At 43.5% G+C, this 27,915-nt stretch overlaps 1 protein-coding gene across 3 annotated transcripts in view; it reads right to left on the reverse strand.

Annotated features, from left to right (window-relative positions):
• The window catches only part of ZFAND4 (zinc finger AN1-type containing 4), a 59,605-nt gene extending 37,879 nt beyond the window's left edge, over nucleotides 1-21,726 (reverse strand). For 2 of the 3 annotated variants that reach the window (XM_040362277.1, XM_040362275.1), the window contains exons 1-4: nucleotides 21,495-21,648; nucleotides 14,234-14,513; nucleotides 2,357-2,432; nucleotides 2,203-2,270 (exon numbers count right to left, since the gene is read on the reverse strand). In XM_040362277.1, coding sequence (XP_040218211.1) covers nucleotides 2,203-2,270; nucleotides 2,357-2,432; nucleotides 14,234-14,411 — 322 coding nt within the window. In that variant the 5' untranslated portion in view covers nucleotides 14,412-14,513; nucleotides 21,495-21,648. The other variant, XM_040362276.1, reaches the window with a different exon arrangement.
• Nucleotides 21,727-27,915: the final 6,189 nt, after the last annotated feature.

Genomic DNA, 27,915 nt, shown 5'->3' on the forward strand with positions numbered 1-27,915 from the left:
AAGTCTGATCACTGTCTTAACTGAAGCAACAATACAGGAAGAGAACAAACATTTCTCAGGCAAACCCCTCCCTCCCACAAAGCCGATTCTTGTTTGATTGGCCACTGGAAAGCCTCCAGTCCTGGAGGCAACTTGAAGTTGCCTTAGGTCGCGCTGTGATTCATACTCAAGTCGTGTCCAAGTTGCCTCCCAAAGTCGAGCTGGAAGTCGTGTTGCCCCTGTGTGACTGGGGTCTTATTGTCAAACTGTAAACACCAAGCTTATGTGATGTCATCACACTCGCATACTGACACGCATTCCCCCTGCTATACAGAACAGAAACCTATGAGAAGGCTTGCCATCATATGACCATACATTAAAACTTTATTAAAAAGTAAAAAACACGTTTTTTTCCCTTTAAAAGAGAAGTATGGGTTTTATTTTTTTGGATTCATACTTACCAAAAAGGTGGATGCAGCATCGGTTTGACGCTGTATCTGTTCCCCGGTGCCTCTACACTGAGAACTGATCGATTGAACACCGCCAATCGCTCGGTTCTCACAGCTCCCTGAGCAGAGAGCTGCTGACTATCAATCAGCAGCTCTCTGCTCTGCCCCCTCCTTGCTCATTGGAGCATTGGGCTGTTGAGAGGCAGAAGCGGCCAGCTCAGGCTCTCAGCAGCTCGCTAAGAGGCTGAGCCGGTCCAGGGATCTAGGCAGATCCCAACTCCATGGTTGTAGTGATGCCTGAGCCTGGACCAACTCTGACGTCAGCCTGCTCTCTGCTGAAAAAGAGATACAGAGGTGCCAAACGAACTGCACTCCTGTGATCCATAGAAAAACAGCCAAAACAAGCTTTGGCAGAACTTCTTTAAATGCCATTATGGCAGGGCTTGACAAATTAGTTTTGAATCTAGGAGCCAGCTAAAAAAGTTAGGAGCCAGTCTGTGTGCGGCAATATGCAACGTGTATTGCAATCAACTATTTTTTTTATGCATAGGTGCCCCAATATGTGCCTTTGTATGTACATATATGTGCATGTCTCCCCTGTGGTCCATAGGTTTATAACATATACTGATTTGTTACTAGAGATAAAATATATGTATACCTCAAAAAAAAAAAAAAAAAAAAAATCTATTTCGCAAAGCTTAAGAAAACGGATAAAGATATTTATTTTAGCAATGTGATTGCAATGTTCAAATCTCACTGCGCTCAGATGAAAATAAATGCCTTTTTTTTTAAATACAGAATCTCATCCTAGTGTGCAAGCTTTGCGGACTGAGCCATATATAGGCCAATAGGCCCATCCACACTATTCAGGGCAACATGCAAATCAATACAAGTTGGTGCGGTGCTATTTTTTTTAAATGGCACTCAAACACAGCTTGCCTGTGGATGTGCGTTGCAAGACACAATGCATGCCAACATTACCATTCCTTGTAGCATGGCAGAAAGTAAGAAATAGTACATGCCTCTTTTTTGGTGTGCTAGGCAGCCTATTCAAATTGACTAGCTGCTTTTTAATAAATGCATGTTAAGGAAGAACTTCACAGGAAAGTATATCATATTTACTTGTTTTATTTATTCAGTTGCTTCCTGGTTTTCAGGCCTAGGGTGAGTGTCTTACATCCCAGGAGTCTTCAAGAGGGGTTTCTCAGGTAAGCACACCCTCCTCCTGCCTGTATGGCTGCCAAGAAGTAAATGCTACATGAATCATCTGCCCTTACTCAAGATGGCCATGGCAAGAAATGCTGGGGGGTGTTTTTCAAAGAGATTTCCGAGTATAAAAAAGCATGGAGACATGGATGGATGGGTGTTTGCTTTAAATATTAAAAAATAATTAAATATAATTTTTTTTGGTTTGCGATGCTCAGAAGAAGCAAAGTTCCACTTTAATGACTGTGTGCCAACATGGTGCAACAGCGTAAACAGTCTTCTAAAACATCCTAAACGAATAAAGGAACACAATAACTTCACCACTTTAGGGTAACATGACCCAAGTATGCTTTGACACCGGAGCCTACCCAGGATGGATTCCTGCAGCGGCGAGGCAGCAAGAAGCGTGATTGGAGAGGATGCGTTGTGTAGTGGGCAGTCAGGAGATGCACTTTGCAAACATTTGCACTTGTAACAGGTAGAGTTTTTATTACTACTGTACACTAAAGTAGTTATTACAGAACTGAATGTTTTATGTAGATTAGTAGATATAAGTTCCCACACATACCTCTGCGAGTGTTAATTGGGCCTGCTCTCATTGCCAACACCAACTTCAATGTACAGCCTTCTGAGATCCTTGGGAAGAAAACACAGTTAGTTCCATGTTTTATTCAACTGCTTTCATGATTAATGGCCAGCACACATTATTTCGGTATACTTACATATATTCATTTAGGCAAACATCATCCTTGAGATCGATATTATTCCATATTAAGTGTTGTTGGGTTATTGGAATACCTGAAAATAAAACTATCAATTAGTCAAGATTCATAAAAAAAAAAAATGTTTTATATATATATATATATATATATATATATATATATATATATATATATATATATATATATATATATATATATATATATATATATATATATATATATATATATATATATATATATATATATATATATATATATATACACATACACACACACACACACACACACACACACACACACACACACACACACACACACACACACACATATTATATATATATATATATATATATATATATATATATATATATATATATACACACACACATATACACACACACACACACACACACAAATCTTTTGTTTTTCACAAGAAAATATATTGAACAAATCTTAAAGATAATTGGGACATTCTAACAAAAAAAAGTACAGTATACCGTGGTGCGCAGAAGCCGGACATCTTTTGGCAGCACCCAGTGAGAAGACTATGTTAAAAATCGAGCAACTTTTGAAGGGAAGCCTGTATTTAAATTAAACTAATTGTAATCCTTACGCCGTTAACATTAGTAAAGAGATAGGAAAGTATATCAGATTTATTGTTTTAAATTAGTTTTTATACATTTCTTCAGTTACTTCCCATTTCCAGGCCTAGGCAAATTATAGAATACATCCCAGGAGTCTTCAGAAGGGGAGGAGTGGTTTTCTTGGCTAAGCACACCCTCTTGCTTGTCCGAGCTAAGGATACCTGGATTCCAGAAAGTGGTACATGAATCACCTGTCCTTACTCAAGATGGCCACAGCCAGAAATGCTAGGGGTGGTTTTCAAAGTGATTTCTCAGGGAAATTAAAGCATGGCGACATGGCTGGATGGGCGAGTTTGCTTTGAATATTATAAATGAATTAAATTGTGTTTTTTGTATGTGGTGCTCAAATGTTGTGTAGTTACGCTTTAAGTATGCAAGTATTCCTCCTGAATATACTAGTTCTTTGGAATTTTAAAAGATCCAAAAGGCTTCAAAAACTTTCAAAGGCCTCCTTAACACGACCTGCTAAGGCAGATCAGAGTGGTACAATGTCACATTTGTGACATCCCTGTACGTTCTGATTTTTCCTAGACCCATGAAATCCTTATAGTGTGTGGATGCAAGGGGACTTGCTTATTGCCTATATCCCTCACATCAAATCCAGTCGGTAGAAGGATTTACTGAGGTTCTACACCAGTATAAAACATTAACAAAAGTTTCAAGAGCGAAGAGGCAGTCTTTTTCAAGGCGACAGAGACCACCATGCTCTCGAAACATTGGTTTAACCGTTTTGTAATGGGTTACCCAAGCATGGCTGTGTGGTTTGGTTTGATTATTAGCAATTAGGGTTGTCCCGATACCACTTTTTTAGGACCGAGTACAAGTACCGATACTTTTTTTCCCCCAGGTACTCGCCGATACCGAATACCGATACTTTTTTTTTTATTTTTTACAATGCTTCCTTGGGGATGGATGTGTCAGTGTGTTTTTTTGTGTTTTTTTTAATGTATTTTTTACAATTATTTTTATTATTTATTGCTTTTATTTTTATTTTTTTTCTTAGCCCTGTTGGGGGGGGCTTTGGTGGGATACCAGGGATCTTAACAGACCTCTGACATCTCCCCTTTGATACAGAGAAAGGGACTAGGGACACAGATTCCCCAGTCTCTTTCTCAGCTGTGCTGAAAATAAATGGACAGGAGACAGAGGCTCCTCTCCATTCATAAACTGAAGCATCGTAAACACAGTTTACAATGCTCAGTTATATGAATGGACAGAGTCGGTGATCACTGACTCTGTTCATTCAGAAAAGGTAGGAAACGGATTTAGCGGCTCCTACCTCCGCTCTCCATCCTGACAGAGGGGGGAGTGCAGCGGAACGGAGAATGGTACAGGGCACAGAGGGTGAGAGCAGCACACGGAGAATTCACACAGGGCACGGAGGGGGAGAGCAGCGACAAGGAGGGGGAGAGCAGCGCACGGAGAATGGACACAGGGCATGGAGGGGGGGGGGGGGGGCAGTGGCATGGAGAATGGACACAGGGCACTGAGGGGGAGTGCAGTGGCATGAAGAATGGACACAGGGCACGGAGGGGGTAGAGCAGAACGGCAGCGGCACTGAGGGGGGACACAGGAGCATGGAGGGAGAGAGCAGAACGGATGGGAGAATACAGGGATACAGGGAACGACAGGTATCGGTAAAGTATCGGAGCATTTTCCCAGAGTACAAGTACTCAGGGAAATGCTTGGTATCGGTCCCGATACCGGTACTAGTATCGGTATCGGGACAACCCGATTAGCAATAAAGTCTCTCTCCACTCCACCAAGCTTCAGATATTATTTAATGCTTTGGTGCAAGGTATGGGGACCTCTTTAGGTTTTAATCCAGGTTCTTGTGTTATGTTACACCTATACCTCCTACATATCACTCTATACACTGAAGAGTAAATTGGTTTTGCTCAAAAATTTAGTTTGGATGAAAAATCTCTACTGCCACAATTCAAACGGCAACACAAAAATAAATGTCATTGTGAAAATGAAGGACATGGACAATAAAAAACAAAAAATGACCTTTAACAAATGTCACAGTTATAGTTGAGTTCTATCAATGGCTGGAACTCAGCAGGGGGGAAAGAAAGTGGACTTACTGGAAGTATTGTTTACACCATGTCCCCTAGTGACAATACAATAATTAGCGCTTGTAGAAGGACACAGTGACAGAAAAGGACATAAACAGATCAGCCAAGCCTACCTGCTAAATGTCAACTCAGACTAATGTGTTATAAACATGCCCTATTCTGTACTAAAAACAAAGGGTGATCCATAGCAAAATGTATTCCACGCATCTGTTTTATAACCAATAAGTGCAAGTGCTGTGGACATGAGGGGGAAGTCCGACACATAGGTAGGATCTGGCCGATGAAAGGTTTCTATAAAAACATGCACACAACACGAGAGTGTACATTTTTATGGCTCAGTAGGACTTCAGGGAAATAGGAAGATATCCCCCGCACCATCCTTAGGAGTGTTTTTTTCATTTTTGCAGCCAAAGTTGAGAAAACCCCCACTGTATGCAAGTTATGTGTTCCCATTCAAACAGCATACCTAAAAATAAATTTAAAGGCTAATCCACCTTTTACACCAGGTTGCATCCGTATTTAGGGTGCAACATGGGGGATTACATCAATGGCCATGGCCTTCACAATCTCCTGACCTCAACATAATTGAAAATCTATGGATAGACCATAAAAGTGCAGTGCCTAACAGACAGCCCAGAAATCTCAAAGAACTGGAAGACTTTTGTAAGGAAGAATGGGCAAAGATACCTCAAACAAGAATTGAAAGACTCTTGGCTGGCTACAAAAAGAATTTACAAGCTGTGATACTTGCCAAAGGGGGCAGTACAAGATATTAACTCTGCAGGGTGCCCAAACTTTTGCAGACGCCATTTTTTGTTTTCTGTAATTTTGAAAGTGTAAATGATGGAAATAAAATCTAACTTTTTTGACATATTATAAGAATGTCTAATCTGTAATTTGATGCCTTTTGGAGATTTTTCCATCTTTCCTTGGCTTCGTTATGCACATTAATACAAATTTTTACCTGGGGTGCCCAAACTTTCGATCCCCACTGTATGTTTTTAGATTTTTTTTTTTATCTTCTTCCTGGGTGAATATTCTATTTCACAGAACAGATTAAAGCGACAAAACGCCCGTAGAAACGCTCGTTGTCGCGCTAGGCGCTTGAATCGAGCGTTTCCATTAGTTATTCTATGGGAATACAAAATGTTCAAAAACGCCCAAATCAGCCCAATTCGAGCGACAAAAAAGGGTCCAGAACTTGTTTGAGCTTCAGGCCTTCAGCTTCAGACGTTTTGGAGTGGAGATGTGAACCATCTCCATTGAGAATAATGGATTTCTTCCCCTCTAGCGTTTTGGAGCTTCATGCTTAGGGCTACAAAACGCTCAGGTGTGAATGCACCCTTAGGGAGAGCCAACATTCCTCCTCAGGGTGCAGGTTTCGAGGCATGGTGGGTGTTGTGCAAGGTGGAAAGATTATGATTATACACAATTTATATAGCGCCAACGTTTATGCATCACTTTACAATGTAGAGGGGGGACAGCACAATTACAGTTCAATACAGGAGGGCCCTGATCATAGAGCTTACATTCTAAAAAGGGAGGGGGCACCAGTCACTTTTAAAATGAACAAAGTTTTATTTCTCTTAATAGGAACAGGGGGAGAGAGGGGTAGGGCACAGGACAACCTTAAGCAAATGCAATAACAAATTGTCAGACTCCTTGGCCAAAAATAGAACTAGGCAGACAGCAATACAGAAAAAGGGTCTTTAAAGTGGAGGTTCCCCCTAAAAAAATGTTTCTAACAATACATTCAGAAGACCGATTACACTGCAGGTAGGCTGGTTTTTTTTTTTCCGTACATACCTCAATATCGCCGTTTCATCCCTCGGCTTCCGGGTATGATTCTTGTGGGGCTGGGCGTTCCTAGTTGATTGACGTTCCTCCCACCGGCGCATACTGCACGTCACGACTTTCCGACAGAAGCCGAACGTCATTGCGCAGGCGCCGTATAGAGTCGGCTCTATACGGCGCCTGCGCAGCGACGTTCGGCTTCTTTCGGAAAGTCGTGACGTCAAGTATGCGCCGGTCGGAGGAACGTCAATCAACTAGGAACGCCCAGCCCCACAAGAATCATACCCGGAGGCCGAGGGATGAAACGGCGATATCGAGGTATGTACGGAAAAAAAAAACCCAGCCTACCCGCAGTGTAATCGGTCTTCTGAATGTATTGTTGGATTTTTTTTTTAGGGGGAACCTCCACTTTAAGCTGAATGCAGTGATCTGTATCTTGTTGCCATAGGAGACAGCAGTTGCTACAACTTCACTCACAGTATCCTACTGTAGATCCTCACACTATCCTACTGTAGATCCTCAAGCTCAACTAACAGTATCCCACTGTAGATCCTCAACCTTAGCTCCCAGCTACCTAGCTGGACTTCTCAAGCTTCACTCACAGCTACCTGCTGGATCCCTCAAGCTTTACTCACAGCTACCCACTAGATGATTTCTCTTCTGAAGCTTTCCCAACACTTCACAGTCCCCATTGAGGATACCGATTGGATAGAACATTTTGTTTTCTAGCTTAGCCTTTATGTATAGCCTATTCCTATTAACCTGAATGATCTCGACATTTATAAAGCGACTTTGTGAAAATCCCTACACAATTACTTGAAATCTGTGACATGTTTTCACGATGTACTGGGAGTACATTGTGAACTACAGAAGTGCTGAGAGTAGGAGTTTCAGGAGGCGGAGTCAGTACAGAAATCACTGCTTGCAGGCAGCAAGGTATCATGGGATATGTAGTCCATAGAAATTGTAAATTGGTAAACAGCAGAGGAGAAGCTGCAAAGGGTGCTGGGAATCCAGGAAAATGTGTAAAGAGATGGCAGCAGACAGGCAGAACTCACAACATAAAAAGGAGATTTTTCAAGCAAGCCTCTAATGAATTGTCCAAAATATTAACAAATTGAATCCCATAATAAGCATTTCATAAAGCAATAAAATACAGGTTTCGCCATTGCCAATCATACTATTATTCTCCGCTGTGTAAGAACCACTTGTAAGCTGGAAATGTCAGTGTGTACATCCTACTGAACATTAGACAGGTATAGATGAAGTATAATATTACAAATGTGGAATAATGCTGCCCTGATTTAATACACTCAGTCCTATGTGGAGATCTTTCAGCCAACAAAGACATCTACTAATATGCCTAATGCCTCTTAACTATTAGCTTTCCCAAGATGTAAACTGGGGTGTCTCACAGAATGCAGCATTTCCCAACTCCATTCTTTGGTCAGAGCAAGTAAACCATGATTCCAAGGTTATGTATGTCAGCAAGGTGAATCCCAAGTCATTTCTTAGCTGTTAATTCTAACTAGGTCAACCACTCAGTAGGAGGTATGTATTTTGTATTGTGTAATGACAGCACAGGAATTTCCCATTACCCAAAAGGGAAACAGCTCAGGTCAGAGAATGAATATTGGAAGCCAGCAATCATACAAAACACTTAGTAGCCCAAGGGCCCTTTCACACTAGTGGACCAATAGGTCCGCCTGTCAGTTTTTCAGATGGACCCTTCATAACCCTCTATGGAGTGGCAGGTGTAAACGGACACGTGTCCGTTTACACCCGCCGACATCTAATCCAATACGCTAAAAACAGTTCCCCCTTCCGTCTGTTCTGCATAAGCGGAATGGAAACAGACCCCTTCTGAACAAGCGTAGCCCCCCCGATGTGGAAGGGGACCCTGATGTGGTAGGGGGTACGAAGGATGCCTTTACCAGTTCATAAGGCAGGGGGAAGGTTTATATTTTTTTAAACATATATAGAATTGAACACACAGATTTAATTTGCCTCTGTGGACAAGGAAAAGTAGGGTTGGGTTACAAAAAAAATATCCCAGGTTTTTGAGCATCTCACGGAGCAGTGTTCAATCCATCATCCAAACGATGTAAAGAGTATGGCACAACTGCAATCCTACCAAGACATGGCCGTTCACCTAAACTGACAGGCTGGGCAAGGAGCACATTAAACGGAGAAGCAGCCAAGAGGCCCATGGTAACTCTGGAGGAGCTGCAGAGATCCACAGCTCAGATGGGAGAATCTGTCCACAGGACAACCATTATGCCCTGTACACACGATCGGATTTTCCGTTGGTATAAACTCTGACGGATTTTTCAGACGGAATTCCGTTCAAGCTGTCTTGCATAGACACTGTCACACCAAATTCCCACTGTCAAGAATGCGGTAACGTACAACACTACGATGAGCCGAGAAAAAAGAAGTTTAATGTTTCTGAACATGCATGTTTTTCGACTTAATTCTGTCTGAGCATGCATGTTTTTTTTCCTCTGTCGGAGTTCCCTACAGACGAATGGAATTTGCGATTTTTTTTTTTTTTTTCGATGGAAACATTTCTAAGAGTACATTTCTCTTCTCTTTCTAACTTTGTCGGAATTTCTGATGGAAAAATCAGATGAAAAAAATTCCATCGGACGCGACATTAGTCTTGCACTCCACAAATCTGCCCTTTATGGAAGAATAACAAGAACAAAGCCATTGTTGAAAGAAAGGCAAAATAAGTCCTGTTCATAGTTTGCGAGAAGCCATGTTGGGGACACAGCAAACATGTGGAAGAAGGTGCTCCGGTCAGATGAGACCAAAATTGAACTTTTTGGCCTAAAAGCAAACAACGCTATGTGTGGTGGAAAACCAACCACTGCACATCACCCTGAACACACCATCCCTACCATGAAACATGGTGGTGGTAGCATGCCGTGAGGATGCTTTTCTTCAGCAGGGACAGGGAAGCTGGATGAAATTGCCAAATACAGGGCAATCTTAGAAGAAAACCTGTTAGAGTCTGTAAAAGACTTGAGACTGGGGCCAAGGTTCACCTTCCAGCAGGACGAACCTAAAGATACAGTCAGAGCTACAATGGAATGGTTTAGATCAAAGCATATTCATGTGTTAGAATGGCCCAGTCAAAGTCCAGATCTAAATCCAATTGAGAATCTGTGGCAAGACTTGAAAATTGCTGTTCACAGACGCTGTTCATCCAATCTGACAGACCTTGAGCTATTTTGCAAAGAAGAATGGGCAAATTTCACTCTCTAGATGTGCAAAGCTGGTAGAGACATAACAAAAACTAAAAGTGCAGCGCTAAACTAATGATTGAATGATAGTGTTGCCAAAATCACATGACATATGAAAGTAAAATTTGCAAAGGACTATGGAAAATGTGAATGGGAATTCACTCAGCATAAAGACAATGCTAATAATGAGTCCATATGGGTGTTACCAAACAGTTGGATGGAAACACTGACCAGGTGCAGTGAACAGTGAAAAGTTCAGTGAACAAATGGGGAAAAGTTCATGGGTATGCTTCCCAATGGGAAGATAAAACACTTCACAGGTAATGCCGGTTTAGATAATCATGGCTTGTCTGTAGCAATCTTCAAGATATCGTATAAAGAGAATGGGTACTCTTACCAGCTATGGTGGACTTGCATGTTAGTACTAACACCAAGTCGGATAAGGCATGGTGGTCACAGCGGACCCTGGGCTCTGTAGGATGGTCAATCCAGCTTGAATGATGGGACCGGTCTAGTCAGATGCCTCTCTCAGGAACAGGAACCCGGATGGACAAGGCCAAAGATCAAAACGGCCACACTCATGGATCAACACAACAACATGGCTAGAAAGGAAAAAATGCTCCAATGGTGCAGATCAAAAATAAAAACCGTGAAGGCTTTATTTAAAATAATAACAATAAAATCACGTGAAACGTTTATAAAAGGCAGTATGGGGTACTAGGCATTTTATTTTAAATAAAGCCATCACGTTTTTTTTTTTTTTTTATTTATATATTCTTTATTTTAAATTTTTCACCTTTTACATTGTCTTGAACTCAGTTTAGTATCAATACACACAATATAAACAGTTTTCTATTGCTGTGTTTCTTGCATTTCCAAGAACTGTTATTCCTTTCTATCCCACTTCATCCTATCGTATCGTCCCCTTACTCGTGTTCTCCCCTGGTTCAAAACATCACATCCCCCCCTCTGCACCATTGGAGCATTTTTTCCTTTCTACACATGTTGTGTTGATCCATGAGTGTGGCCGTTTTGATCTTTGGCCTTGTCCATCCGGGTTCCTGAGAGAGGCATCTGACTAGACCGGTCCCATCATTCAAGCTGGAGTGACCATCCTACAGAGCCATCCGCACAGAGCCCAGGGTCCGCTGTGACCACCATGCCTTATCCGACTTGTTGGTGGTACTATTAACATGCAAGTCCACCATAGCTAGTAAGAGTACCCATTCTCTTTATATGATATCTTGAAGATTGCTACAGACAAGCCATGATTATCTAAACCGGCATTACCTGTGAAGTGTTTTATCTTCCCATTGGGAAGCATACCCATGAACTTTTTCCCATTTGTTCACTGAACTTTTCACTGTTCACTGCACCTGGTCAGTGTTTCCATCCACCTGTTTGGTAACACCCATATGGACTCATTATTAGCATTGTCTTTATGCTGAGTGAATTCCCATTCACATTTTCCATAGTCCTTTCGCAAATTTTACTTTCATATGTCATGTGATTTTGGCAACACTTTCACTCAATCATCAGTTTAGCGCTGCACTTTTCGTTTTAGTTTACACTTGACTTTGTTTGTTTGTGTGCTGGCTGCTACATTGTATATTTCTCCTAGCTAGCGCAATTTTTTTCCCTACTTTTTCTACACGCTGGTAGAGACATACCCAAAAGACTTAAAGCTGTAATTACAGCGAAAGGTGGTTCTACAAAGTATTGACTTGGGGGCCTGGATACAAATGCACACCACATTTTTATTTGTAAAGAACATTTTGAAAACCATTTATCCTTTTCTTTCCACTTCACAATTGTGTGCTACTTTGTGTTGGTCTATCACATAAAATCCCAATAAAATACATGTACGTTTTTGGTTGCAACATGGCAAAATGTGGAAAATTTCAAGTGGTATGAATACTTTTGCAAGGCACTGTGCACATGTGTGTATATATCTCATATACACACACACACACACACACACACAAATCTGCATTGCAGGACAGTATTTTACACACATACAACATGTCAGAGAAAAGCTAGACTAATTTTCTGTGAATATGCACTTTTTTGTACTGTAAACTCTAAAAGTACAGGGCCAAATAACAGCTAGTATTTTTTTTACTTAGATCACTGAAAGATGCATTTGGATTGTATTATTGTATAAAACCTATTGCTATGTATAGTAGTCTCCTCTAAACATTCTATACATATACACACACACACACACACACGGCCAAACTATTCATAGGTTTATTGTCCAAACTAAAAGCTGCAGCACCATGCATTCTTTTGTCAAATGATCCCACGTTTTCTAGACGAGAGGAGGTGCCATTAAGAATTAATGGTACGCACATGTGTCTGCAGGTGGCAGTGCGCTTCCCCATGTCATGTAAACCAGCCCATAAGCCAGAGATGAACTTTGGTGTCCCCACAAACGCATCTCTAGCCAAACAGTCAGTGTTTTTTTTCCTACTCCAACATACTGCGGACTAGGGTGCAACGGATCAAAAAACTCACAGTTCAGATCGTTCCTGGGATCAGAGCCACGGATCAGATCATTTTCCGGATCACCACCACATATAGTCCCCACTGCAATGTCCATGTCATCTCCCCCACTGCAATGTCCACGTCTCCCTAGTCAGCGCCGCTCTAGGAAGCTCACCTAGGCCGCCGCCGGGTGTACCAAGATGGCCGCTGCTCCGGAGCTAGGCCGAAGCCGCGGCCTTTCCTATAGGCTTAATCCGCAGGTTTCACGTGGTGTGCCGATCCACGGACGTTGACCCATTCGGATCACAGATTAATGACGATCTGTTGCACCTCTACTGCAGACAGTCATTCCCGGCCCGCAGTCCACCTCTTTATGTGAGCTGTGGGATGGGGAAGCCTTCAGCTCGTTAACCACTTAACGCCCGCCGCACGCCTATTTACGTCCACAGAATGGCACGTACAGGCAGATGGGCGTATATATATACGTCCCCGCCTTCTAGCGGGTCGGGGGTCCGATCGGGACTCCCTCCGCTGCGGGTGGATTCCCGCGGGGAGCAATTCGGGACGACGGCGCGGCTATTCGTTTATAGCCGCCCCGTCGCGATCGCTCCCCGGAGCTGAAGAATGGGGAGAGCCGTATGTAACCACGGCTTCCCCGTGCTTCACTGTGGCAGCTGCATCGATCGAGTGATCCCTTTTATAGGGAGACTCGATCGATGACGTCAGTCCTACAGCCACACCCCCCTACAGTTGTAAACACACACTAGGTGAACCCTAACTCCTACAGCGCCCCCTGTGGTTAACTCCCAAACTGCAACTGTCATTTTCACAGTAAACAATGCAATTGAAATGCATTTTTTGCTGTGAAAATGACAATGGTCCCAAAAATGTGTCAAAATTGTCCGAAGTGTCCGCCATAATGTCGCAGTCACGAAAAAAAAAATCGCTGATCGCCGCCAATAGTAGTAAAAAAAAATAATTAATAAAAATGCAAAAAAACTATCCCCTATTTTGTAAACGCTATAAATTTTGCGCAAACCAATCGATAAACACTTATTGCGATTTTTTTTTAACCAAAAATAGGTAGAAGAATACGTATCGGCCTAAACTGAGGAAAAAAATAAATGTTATATATGTTTTTGGGGGGATATTTATTATAGCAAAAAATATTGCATTTTTTTCAAAATTGTCGCTCTATTTTTGTTTATAGCGCAAAAAATAAAAACCGCAGAGGTGATCAAATACCACCAAAATAAAGCTCTATTTGTGGGGAAAAAAAAGGACGCCAATTTTGTTTGGGAGCCACGTCGCACGACCGCGCAATTGTCTGTTATAGCGACGCAGTGCCGAATCGCAAAACCTGGCCTGGGCATTTAGCAACAAAATGGTCCGGGGCTTAAGTGGTTAAAGTATATATAAAATAAAAACTTAAAAAAAAGGAAGCACGAGTTCAGCAGAAGCCAAACTACTTAAAAGCCAAATGAGAAGTAATAGTGGTGTTCAGTATCAGACTTTCTATTTTTTTCTATCAGGTACAACATAAGCTTCACAGGAACCTGGGATTTGTATTCTGAATCTTTGCTAGGAGTTGCATCACATAAAACCATATCAAGAAAAGATGAATACCTTCCAGCCTCTGAATTTTTGCTTTAACACAGGCCACGGTTTCAAAGGGTGAGACTCTGAGCTCAAAGCAGGTTCCTGTCAAAGTTTCAATGAAGAGTTCCATTGTGAAAGGTCCCTTGCAGAGCAGCGATCCATCTTTATCTTCATTAAAAAAGGGAGGTTCCTTTTTGTGTGTCATTGCATAGTTTATAAAACGTGGAATGAGCAGACTTAAAATTAGGAAACCTCAGGCCCGAGGAGTAACGGCTTGTTATAGATGTTCATCGTTAAATATTCAAACCTAAAACATATAAAAAAGGAAGTGTTAGACAGAAGGTAGTATATGGGCTTGACATATTATAGTCAGAGACATCAAAGACCACATTTTCTCTACTCACAGGTAGATGAACGAGGACATTTGGGAGCTCTTACTTATTTTATTACAGGTACTTACGTTAAATAGCGCCATACTTTTACACAGCGCTTTACATATATATTGTACATTCACATCAGTCCCTGCCCTCAGGAGCTTACAGTCTAAAGTCACTGACTCTCATTTATACATACACATACTAGGAAAGATTTAGACAAAAGCCAATTAACCTACTAGCTTGTCTTTGGAGTGTGGGAGGAAACCGGAGTACCTGAAAGAAACCCACGTAGGCACAGGAAGAACGTGCAGCCTCCAGACAGGTGGCGCCATGGTGGTTGGTATTCAAACTGACGACCCTAGTGCTACTACACTGTACTTTATAATCATGTTTAGGCCTTGCACCTTCTGACTACATTGCAGCAAATGTAGTGCCTGTGTAAACATTAGGTTCACTACCTGGAAAGATCAAAGCAAAATACAACACAAGCAAAGCCAAGGTTGAGCGTGCTAAACAATCCCCGACTGAAGAACATTAAGCTCTTTTTTTGGATCACCTTGATAGTGATGGACACTGGCTCTCTTCAGATGTCTATTAATGGACCTTGGTGGTGATGGATATTAGGCTCTCTTTGAAAGTCCAATAATGGACTTTGATGATGATAGACATTAAGCTGTCTTTGAATGCCCATTAATAAACCTTGAGGGTGATAGACATTAGAGTCTCTTTGAATGCCCATTAATGGGCCTTGATAGTGATGGACATACGGCTCTCTTTGGATGCCCAATAATAGAAAGACATTAATATATCTTCGGATATCCTTTATCAGACCCCATTAGCGATGACTGTTGGATTCTTTCTGGATGCCCATTATACCACCTTGAGCCCCCATCTACCCTTAGCCAAAAAAAGCTTGCACTTACTTTTCTCAATTGTGACTCTAGGAAGAGAGATGGTACAATATGGTTCCACCCAATCAGATAAATAAACAGGAATGCTGGTTTGGGAAAATCCAGGGAAATGGGTAGGGGGGGGGGGTTTGGGGGTGTACATACAGTATTAGGCTTCCGGGTACTCGCTCCCGCGGGAGTGGGTGTTCCTGTGTAGTGCCACAATGTCATCTGGGACTTCGCCCATATGATTGACGTGCCTGAGAAAAAATCCTCCCGGCGGATTAGGCGCCTCATGACTTTCCGAAAGTAGCCGAACCGCGAGTCAGCTCTATACGGTGCCTGCGCACCGACTAGGAGCCGTGTAGAGCTGACTGCGCAGGCGCCGTATAGAGCCAACTCGCGGTTCGGCTACTTTCGGAAAGTCGTGACACGCCTTATCCGCCGGGGGGAGTTTTTCTCAGGCACGTCAATCATATGGGCGAAGTCCCAGATGACATTGCGGCACTGCACAGGAACAAACCACTCCCGCGGAAGCAAGTACCTGGAAGCCGGGAGGAAAATACTGTATGTACACCCCCCCCAAAAAAAAACAGCATACTGTACATGTTTGAGGTATACTGAATGTAATGTTATATACTTGTTTTCTGGGGTGAACCTACGCTTTAATTGGCTTCTGCCTAAAATTGGCCCTAGTATAGGGAGCCTTAGATTGTAAGCTCCTTGAGGGTAGGGACTGATGTGAATGTACAATGTATATGTAAAGCGCTACGTAAATTGACGGCGCTATATAAGTACCTAAATAATAATAATAGGGCTGTTACTGATTAACATTTTTGTGTTCGATTAATCTTTTTAATCGTTTAATCGACTAATTTCGATTAATTATAAACACACATACAGATCCAACTACTTTTAGCTGATCTCCTTGCAGGCCGATTCCCAGTGCAGCTACCAACCACTGGAAAAATGGATAGCAGGATACAAAAAACACACAAAAGGCAGCGGTCGACAGGAATAGCATTTAAAACTTTTATAGTCTTCAAGTAGGTAACAAAATAAATATTGCACTGGAGATAAAATCGATGTAGCTACATAAACTGTAAAAATTGTGCGAGTAATACCAAACGGTAGCAAAAGCAGTCATAAAAACATGTAGCCAAGTATGATACTGGTATAAAAATGTGTACAACAATACCACTGCTGAATCCAGATGAGGAGGGGTTAACATCAGTCCGTCGGCATGTAGATGTCCCGTGAAGGGAACTATCACAACTCCCAGTGGATGGCTGTAGAATCCCAGGTTTATATAGAGGGAAGTGTGGCAGATAGTAAGGTCCCGCCAGCATGCAAATATGAAGGCACAGCAAAGGAGCCCTTCAGATGGACACAGCAAGCCCAGCCGGTGTCCGTGACGTCACCGGATCTCCGACGGGACTCCCTGAAGCCGGCGGAGAGGCGAGTACCAATCAAAAGAATTTTGATCGATCAAAAAAAATTAACGATTAATCGAGGAATTAATGGTTAATTTCCACAGCCCTAAATAATAATAATACTCCCTGTACGCTAGCAGACCCACACATGTCCAATACTGCAAAGTAGGAGAATTTCTGTTGGTTTGTAAGGGGAACAGAGCTAGTTACACTCTCACAGTGCATTTTGCACTTTCTCCCTGTCAATATACATAAGGCAGACAGATCTTCATTCAAAGAGAATGGAGAGTCTCTTACATCAAAGACGTCAAAGGAAGGCAAAAAAATAAATAAAAATATTCGGTGCTCAAACCTTGATCCGATGCCTTTGTACAAACTAGGGTTGTCCCGATACCACTTTTTTAGGACCGAGTACAAGTACCGATACTTTTTTTCATGTAGTCGCCGATACCGAATACCGATACTTTTTTTAAATGTCATGTGACAGTTTTCAAACCACAATACAGACTAAGGATATTTTCTTTAGAATTATGAAGAACTCTAACTCAAGACATTATAAAAGAATAAAAATGAGTAAAAATGAATAAAAATGTTTTATTTGCTTGTCACGCAGTAGTAAAAAACTCAAAGAATTTTCATAGAACATGTTGATAAATACAAAAAAAGTATTCTATTTAGGTATCGGGAGCATTTGCGCGAGTACGAGTACTCCCGCAAATACTCGGTATCGGTCCCGATACCGATACTAGTATCGGTATCTGGACAACCCTAGTACAAACAATTAAAATGTTCACATCACCATAAATGAACAGATCTTTAAACCAATACAACAAAACGCTCCATGAGATGGCAAACGTCCAATCGCCAGCAGGGACTGAAACAATAGAATGCAACGTACGGTTATTCATATAAATTTCCTGGCAGACAGTTACAAGTCTTATCAGCTACACAAGGGCAGGAACATTTCCAAAATGTGTCCAAGACAGGCCGTAGATGATGCGACCAATGGTCGCAGGAAAAAAAAACGATTCAATACAGTCAGTGTTAGCTGGCAGTGGCACTGACGGATAGCTGGTACTGATGGATGGGCACTGACAGATGGCTGGCACTGAAATAAAAGACATGAAAAGGAACCTAAACTATTTTTCTATGCTGCCTGTAATGCCCATCTTTCTACACCCTGCACTCGGCCACATAAAAGCAGCAGCGGACATCTTGTTACACCCAGCCCGAACTATATGGGCTGGGTGTAACAAGATGTCTGCTGCTGGCTTAATGTGGCCGAGTGCAGGGTGTACCAAGATGGGCGTTGGGACTCGGATTGGTTAAAGCACTGAGGGTGTACAACGGCAACACGGAGCATCACTTCAGTTACCGAATGTGACGACTCCGGTCACCGATGGATGATGCGGCTGCCCCCTTTCCCCCCCGCCAGCTTACCTGCTTGAGGACTCACTCTCCGCTCGCTGACTCTCCGCTCGCTGACTTCCTGTTGCATGCCGCCTCTCTCTCCCATCACAGGTATCGTGTGAAGCATCGGGAGCATTTGCGCAAGTACAAGTACTCGCGCAAATGCTCGGTATCGGTCCTGATACTAGTATCGGGACAACCCTAGTCAGTGTTAATGGGGGAATGCCTCCTGCAGAGCTATCGTGTTCTCCTGAAGGGGAAGGGTGCGAGGAGCCATCCCTGCCATGAGAACATGGCGTTTATTGCTAGTGGCTATAGCCCCTGGTAATAAATTGCATGTAAAAATCCAACATGTTGGTTGTACTGATGTATTGACTTGGGTAAAGTCAACCTACCCATACATGGTTTGAATCTTGGTCAGTCCCTGCTGAACCAGCTACTGTTAGAACCATGTCCAGCCTTGTTCAGTCTCCTCTCACTTAACGACCAGGTTATGTTCCAACAACCAGGTCGTTAATTGAATTGGTCATTAAACGAGGAGCCACAAGTAATCAATATTGTAAACATAATTACTGTACTGTATTGTGAAAAAAGGTCTAAACACAATAACTCCAACTCAATAACGTTGTTTTAATTTGCATAAGTACAGAACACAAACGAAAATATGGTACTGTACAATACAATGAGGTACAGCGTGTTGTTCTGGTGGGGAGAGCTAGTCGTAAGTCCGAGCGGTCGTTAAACGAGGAGCATCTGTACACACAATGCGATTATAGGACGAATGATCGTCTGTTTTTTGTATGCTAATCTCATATTGAAAACGACCAAAAAATAAAATACAATACAGATACATTACATAATTCCGAATTTTCCACTTCAGCTCCGGAAGGTTTACCTCCTTCAGGTCCAGGCCATTTTTTACGATACAGCATTGCGTTACTTTATCTGACAAATTGCGTGGTCGTGAAACGCTGTACCCAAATAACATTTGTGTCCCCCCCCCCCACAAATAGAGCTTTCTTTTGGTGGTATTTGATCACCTCTGTGGTTTTTATTTTTTGCGCTATATACAAAAAAAGAGCGACAATTTTGAAAAAAAAAGATCAATATTTCTTACTTAAGAACCCTTTCACACGGGTGCGTTTTTGCGGTAAAAATACCGCTATTAAAACGCTCATAAAACACTCCAAAAACGCCCCTCTCCATTGTAATGAATTTCCAGTGTGAAAGTGCTCTTATGCTGTAAAACATTCCCAAGGTAAAAAAAAAAACACAAATTTCTTCATCAATTTAGGACAATTTGTATCCTGCTACATGTTTTTGGTAAAAAAAAAAAAAAAAAAAAAATACAAAAAAAAATATCTAAAAAAAATCCCAAGAAGCATATATTGATTGGTTTGTGCAAAAGTTATAGCGGTTACAAACTGTGGTATATTGTTATTTTTACTAGTAATGGCGGTGATCAGCGTCTTATAGCAGGACTGCGATATTGTGGTGAACAATATCGGACACCTGACATTTTTGACACTTTTTGGGGACCATTGACACTTATAAAGTGATCAGTGCTAAAAAAAAAATATACAGTATTGCTGTACTAATAACACTGGCAGGGGAGGGGTTAACATCAGAGCAGATCAAAGGGTTAACTGTGTTCCCTGGGAGTGATTATCAACTGTGGGGGGTGCTTTGACTGGGAGAATGTAAAGATCCGTGTTCCTTTTAAGCAGAAACACAGGATCAGTACATTCCTCTGTAATAACTTTTATGAATTGTAAGTGTTGTCTCATGTGTACCAGTAAAGCACACACTGTATATGCAGTAAATCACGCTTGTTATACTGTGGAACCTAAGGAGTTAATCCTCTGCATTGTGTAAAAAGGCTGTTTGATTCTGTCTTCTCTGATCTTCCCCTTCTTCCACAGTCCCCAAACCATCTCCTGATATAACAGAGGCTTGGGGACATGATGCACATGCTCAGTTTGGTGTGTATTGCTAGAAGTTTTTTTTCCATGGAAGGGTGTATGTGATCAGCACAGGGCCAATCAGCGTGGTCCAGAGAGAGAGGGTCAGGCAGCCTCATAGGACAGTCAGAATAGAATGAAAACTCCTACAACCTTTAACCAGACACTTCGTCGGACACCATTTTTTTTTTTTTTTTAAGTCAGTGGTGTGTGAACAAACTCAAACTCCAAAAAATAAAAGAGAGTGTACACCAAATAAGTAAAACACAAAACTTGCACAGGGTGTACAGGGGGGGGGGGGGGAGTTAGGCTCTAGATGGGGACTGGGGTACTTCATATGGTCCATCTGGCCAAAACCGACCCTGTTCGTTGGGAGGTCTGCCAAAACAGACCCACCCAAGTACTAGGTGGGGCTTCCCCTGAAAAGGGAGACCCCATGGGAGAGGGCAAACCAAGCCAAAGGGCCATGTGCAATGTGCATCCCCTCCTAAGACTTGGTTGGACACCAGTGTAACAACATAGGAGAGCAGCTGGGACACAGCGCTGTCAGGGGACCTACCCTAGCAGGATCATCTAGGTGAGAATGACATTTGGTCCTGATGCATGTGTGCCACCAGGTTCCATGCGCATGCAGATTGCTTTCAGGCCTAGCAGAGGACCATCTGGGCACACATGCATGAAGATGCCACCGGCATGGATGTCCCAGATCTCAGGTTTGTCTGTGCATGCGCAAATTTGCCCGAGGTATCTGCCAGGTGCTGGCGGCTGGATAGAGCCCTACACCAGTGATGGCTTTTCAAAGATGGTGGCATCATAGGGTGGCGGGGTCATCATTACAGGTACTGAAGTGATCGGGCTTACACATGCTTTAGGGTCCATTTATTGGATTCTGATTGGCACCAGAACGCACCAAGGTAACATTTTGGAATGTGTCACATATCCGACTCGTCCTATTTTATTAGAGCCCATTACCTTCAATGCAAACAAATGTAAATGTGCCCTAATGTGTGCCAGCCATTCCAGAGACCTGTCACTCATTCACAATGGAGATCCCACTGCCAAGGAGGACCATGATGGTGGGAGAAGGTCCTGATATATGGATGTCATTGTGGGGGATGGTATAGGTAGGTGTCACCCTCCTCCTCTATAATGGGGTGCTGTGATCACACAGGGATATGGGTACAGGGATGGTAGTGTTAGGGGAGGTCACGACCTACCTCTGCATGTCTTTCTGCAGATCACCCAGCGGGGGGCACCACACACACCGCCTACATCGCTCTCCCGACACTGCCGGCTGCTACCACCACTCGCTCATCGCCCCCCGATTGTTAACAGTCAGTTTACCCCACTCCGACTTCCCCTGCCCCAGCGACTGACCCGGAGCTCCGCCTTCTCGCCCCGCCTCTCCTTTGTGACGATCAGGATTGACAGACAGACCGACCATTCACCGCGGACAGCGAGGGCTTTCCTCTTCTCGCCTCAGCGGCGGCCAATAGGAGAGGTGGGTGGAGTCAGGCAGACAGTGCACTGGGCTGTGGCCAGAAAGGAGGCGTGTTAGTGGGGGGGTCTGTTGTTGTTACGGCACGACGCGGTGGCCTTAGTAACTTCGCTCACGTGACTTCTCTAAGGAGAGGGCGGTGAGTGTTCCCAGTGTCATATTCTGCTGCCTCTCGCAGAATGCTGCGGAAGTCACGTGGCGCACAACTGCGTATGCGCAATGCGTTCCAAGCGCAAGTGCGATGCGTTCCACAGGATTTACGACACTACCCTTCAGTGAACCCATCACAATTTGTCACGGAAGTGACATTTTACCATACACGGAGCGGGGGAGGGGTGTGGGAGAGAGACACATTCAGAGCGAGTCAGCGAGAGAGAAAAAGAGATACATTCAGAGCGAGAGAGGGATACAGATATAGATATACTGAGAGAGAACCGGGGCTCAGGGAGGGGATTACCTCCCCTATGTGCATTACTTCCCTTATATAAAATATATGTACACAATCTCTCTCTCACTCTGAATGTCTCTCTCCCCCCGCTCCGTGTATGGTAATACGTCACTTTCGCGACAAATTGTGATGGTTCACTGAAGGGTAGTGTCGTAAATCCTGTGGAACGCATTGCATTTGCCGTTGGAGCGCATGCGCAGTTGTGCGCCACGTGACTTCCGCAGCATTCTGCGTTAGGGAGCAGAATATGACAACACTCCGGTGTCTCGTCACATTCAGCTCCCCGTGCTCCGTAAGTGACGTTCCATCGCCGCCATCTTGCTACACCCCGCACTCCTGCACAGTAATGATAGAGTGAGAAGGGGGCAAGCGGACATCTTGTTACACCCATCGGAGTTTTACATTTCACATTAATTTTCATCACAAAACAGAGCTTATATGCTCAAATACAGTATTTGGAAATCCGACGGACTGTTTATATGTTACATTTTTAAAAGCAGCAGCAAACCTGCTGACCTTACATGGTTGCTAATGTGACACAACACCTCTGATTTTCACATTTAACATGTAAACAGTCCGTCGGATTTCCAAATACTGTATTTGAGCATATAAGCTCCGTTTTGTGTTGAAAATAACTGTGAAATCTTAAACTCCGATGGGTGTAACAAGATGTCCGCTTGCCCCCTTCTCACTCTATCATTACTGTGCAGGAGTGCGGGGTGTAGCAAGATGGCGGCGACAGAACGTCACTTCCGGATCAATCTGTGATGGGGAGCCGAATGTGACGAAACACTGGGTCACGTCACGTGACTGGTAAGGACAGCCGGGAAATTCCAGAGGTGTCTTATGTCAGCGTAGTGCTGCGTGCTAGGCTTGTAGGCCAATTAGGAGATTTTTACAGTTAGTAATGCTGTTCCCCCCGGAATATTATTGTACAGGCAATGCGTCACCTGGGTAACTGCAGAACAATGGGAAAGCCAAAGCTGCGCATGCTCGCTGGGAAAATAGTTGCTTGTTGACGGTTATTATTTGCCTATTGCTCTGTATACACTACAGTATACGCAGGGCCGTCTTTAAGGCAGGGCAAAAGGGGGAAGCTGCCCTGGGCCCTGTCATTGTTGTGGGGCTCAAACCAGCTGCCTAATACTTGCCAACTATCCCAGTTTAAAGCGGAGGTTCACCCTAAAAAACAACTTTCTACCATGCCATCCAGCATACTAGCGTGAGCTACAGTATGCCTTTATTTATTTTTTTTTGCGCTGTACTCACAGTTTAATCCATTAGTTTTGTTTCAGACTCCTGCGGGGAGTAGGCGTTCCTATGAAAAGGGGAACATGATTGACGGCCGGCTATGGCGCGTCACGCTTCCCGAAAATAGCCGGAGTAGGACTCGGCTCTTCACGGCGCCTGCGCACAGACTAGGAGCTGACTGCGCAGGCGCCGTGAAGAGCCAAGTCCTATTTCGGCTATTTTCGGGAAGCGTGACGCGCCATAGCCGGCCGTCAATCATGTTCCCCTCTTCATAAGAATGCCTACTCCCCGCGGGAGTCTGAAACATAACTAATGGATTAAACTGTGAGTACAGCGAAAAAATAAAAAAATAAAGGCATACTGTAGCTGACGCTAGTATGCTGGATGGCATGATAGACAAAGACATTTTTTAGGGTGAACCCCTGCTTTAAATTCCCTTGTCCCTTGAAGTTTTAGTCCTGTGCTGTGTCCTGATATCTCAGTGTGAAGTGCTGCTAATAATGCTGCCCAGCTCTGCCCTATTGTTGTGTACAGATGACTCACCTTCAGACCCTGTGTTTACATGTAAATAACCATTATTCATATGTTAATAACAGGAGCATTCTTATGTAAATGGAGGCAGCATTCATATGTAAATAGCTGCGACCGGGGGCATATATATGTAAATAAAGGCAGCATTCATATGTATATCATGCCCCTCTGCAGTGAAGAGATGATGTGATGTAACCTCTAGCAACCAAGTGAGCATTATTACTGTACAGTAATCTCTAGCAACCAATCAACAAGAAGAAATCATGTGCTGTAACCTCTAGCATATAATCAGTGAGCCGTAATGTGTGCTGTAACCTCTAGCAACCAGTCAGTAAGTGCTAATGATACACTGTAACCTCTGGCAACCAATCGCAATCACTGCCTGATCTGATACAGTAAACTGATTTTAAGTTTAGCGAATATTTATTGTATGTCTCAGAGCAGATGGAGAGCAAAATTGCATGGGGGGGGGGGGGGTTTGGCCCAATAAAATGTTTTCCCAGGGTCCAAGCAACATTAAAGATGGCCCTGAGTATACAGAATCCGTAGAAATGAACGGGATGCCCCCACTACCGCCAATGGAACGGCAGAAGCACACTCTAAGACTAGGAGAGAGCTTCGAGGAGAAGCCGCGCTCCTCCTTCCACAGAGTACAATGTGAGTACCCGGGAGTGACTTGCTCAGCTTAGACCAATCCCAGGGTTTGTTTACTGATTGACGTCATGTGTTCTTCTAATGTCCAAACATGACAGGGAGCCAAGCTTAGACTTCCTGTTGTATCCATAGATGACAATGGGCCGGTGTCCTATCATTATGGGTCCCCTAGCAGATAGTGCCCGGGTTGGACTGCGCATGTGCAATCAGAGATCATGGAAATCTCAGAGACTGAACATCCACGCTCACTCAATACAGCAAGGGGATGCTTTTATCAAAGGGGCGGATATGATTATAAGAGGCTGCGCTTTTTCTGATATTGTTTTTTTAAGTCTGCCAGCCAGGAAGGCTTCCTGCTGGCAGAACACAATAGCGCTGCAAGAGACTTTCCCCCATCAACACTGTGTTGATGGGAGAATCGAACGATTATTTTAATATTTGTTTCCACCTGTGAAGGAAAGCAAGAAAAATTGCATTATCTATGGGCTGCCAAAGGCCTCATTCACACTAGGCGGACTCGGTTCCTACGGAGTCCGCCTGCTCCCGCCAGCTCAGCGGGAGATCAGTCCGCAGATCTCCACTGAGCCGACGGATGACAAGCTCCTCTCTGCTCACTGAGCGGGGAGGGGCTTGTTGGGCACCACTGTCTCCTATGGAGCGATCTGATGAAAACGGACAGAATGTCTGTTTTCATCAGATCTTACCCAATCCGATCTGCATGGACGGATGGGGACCAGGCCCCCATACGTCTGTTGTTAGTGGATCGGATAGGGTCGGATGTCAGCGGAAAGGGATGCATGGAGCGGCCGTTCAGGTCCGTGACAGGCGGAACCGAACGGCCCGTCGTGTGAATGGGGCCTAACTTGTCAAACTGTATCATGTTGAGGACACTGCTCTCGACAGCCTGTAGGAACAAAGCACTTAGGGCTCTTTCACCCCTAAAGACCATTCAGGTCCGCCTGTCAGTTTTTCAGGCGGACCTGAACCGATGCTCATTGTATTCCTATGGCGCGAAGGATGTCAGGGGTGACATGTCCGCTGAGATCCGATCTGCTCCGCGAAACCCAAACGGATGGAAACCCCATCATCCATCCGTCTATCGGATTGGGTAAAAATGGACAGACGGATCCATTTTCATCCGATTCCCCCCATAGAGGAGTGTGGAGATCTGACAGGACCTGCAGGGCTGGACTGGGACAAAAATTTGGTCCTGGACTTTATCCAGACCGGCCCACTTTATTTCAATAAAATGCTGCCCCCCCCAAAAAATCACGCCCACCAAAAGGCCCCTACATCCATTATTGTATATCAGGGATATGCAATTAGCGGACCTCCAGCTGTTGCAAAACTACAAGTCCCATCATGCCTCTGGGTGCCATGCTTGTGGCTGTCTGTGTCTTGCTATGCCTCATGGGAATTGTAGTTCTGCAACAGCTGGAGGTCCGCTAATTGCATATCCCTGCCCTAGGCACAACTGCTATCTAAACGTGTCCAACAGTGTGCCCCCCTTGGGATGAGAGAGAGAGAAAGAGATTTGAGCTCCAGCCCTCTCTCTGTATAACTTTTGCGTGTTCTGGATGATGTTTTTATAGTATTAGAGCGACACCACCTTTCTCACTGCCAATCTCTTATGAAAGTCAGCTATGTTTAAATAATTACCAATAGTTATAATATAGAAAGACTAGCAAACTTATCTCCAGAGTAGAGATTCTGGCTAAAATGAGAATCACTATTTTTTTTTTTTTTTGCTTGAAGAGAGATCACGATTCTCGCGGCGTAACATCATCTTTCACATTAAACAAAAAAAATTGGGCTAATTTTACTGTTTCGTTTTTTTTTTTTTATATTCATTGAAGTGTATTTTTTTCCCAAAGAATTGCATTTGAAAGACCACTGTGCAAATACAGTGTGACATAAAATATTGCAACAATCGCAATTTTATTCCCTAGGGTCTCTGCTAAAAAAAATATATATAATGTTTGGGGGTTCCAAGTAATTTTCTAGCAAATAAATACTGATTTTAACTTTGTAAGAAATACCGGTCAGAAAAAGGGTTATACTTTAAAGCAGGGGTTCACCCTTAGAGGGCACTTTTCCCCCTTAGATTCCTGCTCGTTATTACTAGGGGAATCGGCTATTTATTTTAAAATATGTGCAGTACTTACCCGTTTACGAGATGCATCCTCTCCGTCGCTTCCGGGTATGGGCTTCGGGAATGGGCGTTCCTTCTTGATTGACAGTCTTCCGAGAGGCTTCCGACGGTCGCATCCATCGCGTCACGATTTTCCGAAAGAAGCCGAACGTCGGTGCGCAGGCGCAGTATAGAGCCGCACCGACGTTCGGCTTCTTTCGGCTACGAGTGACGCGACGGATGCGACCGTCGGAAGCCTCTCGGAAGGCTGTCACTCAAGAAGGAACGCCCGCTCCCGAAGACCCATACCCGGAAGCGACGGAAGAAGATTCAGCTCGAAAACGGGTAAGTACTGCTCATATTTTAATACAAATAGCCGATTCCCCTAGACCGAACGAGCAGGAAGCTAAGGGGATAAACATTTTTTTTTTACAAATGGGTGAACTCCCGCTTTAAGTGGTTAAACTTCCTGCATTTACATACTGAAGTTCTATCCCTTTGATCGAAGTGCGAAGAGTTACAATGTTTCTACTTAACTAGTAGCACAGACAATGTTGGTAAAAACTTGGCAGACTGCCAAAGTGAGCAGAGAACTCTCTATACTTGTTATATGAAAGAATCAGGAAACTCTGCAATAGATCGTCGGGGGGGGGGTTGAGATTGCAATTTTTTTTAACGATTAATTGTGCAGCTTTACTCCAGAGTAATTTCTTATATGAAATGTGTGTTTGCCTGTCATAGAACTTAGAGCCAGAGCCGCGCTCAATAGGATTGAACATCTGAGCAGCAGCAGTGAATCCAGTTCGTCTGATACAGAACGCTCCTCGGGGAGTGATGATCGTTCCAGCAGTGGAGCACAAGATGACACACACATACATACAGATACACATCTCCTTCTCAGCAGTATGGCAATCAAACATCTGTCTCCAATAGTACCAACAGAGCCCAGCGATTCAACCAGCTTATGGACACTCTCCGTAAGTAAAGCCTTCTGCTTTTGATAGTATCACATAATTTGTGATTAATTATGTTGTACAGTGCACCGCTAATAAATATAGCTACGTGAGGCACAAACCAGTTTTTCAGCAATAAGTACTTTTTCTGAAAATCAGGTAGCCTTTGTGT

This window comes from Rana temporaria, chromosome 8, assembly GCF_905171775.1.
Source record: "Rana temporaria chromosome 8, aRanTem1.1, whole genome shotgun sequence".
Lineage (NCBI taxonomy): Eukaryota > Metazoa > Chordata > Amphibia > Anura > Ranidae > Rana > Rana temporaria.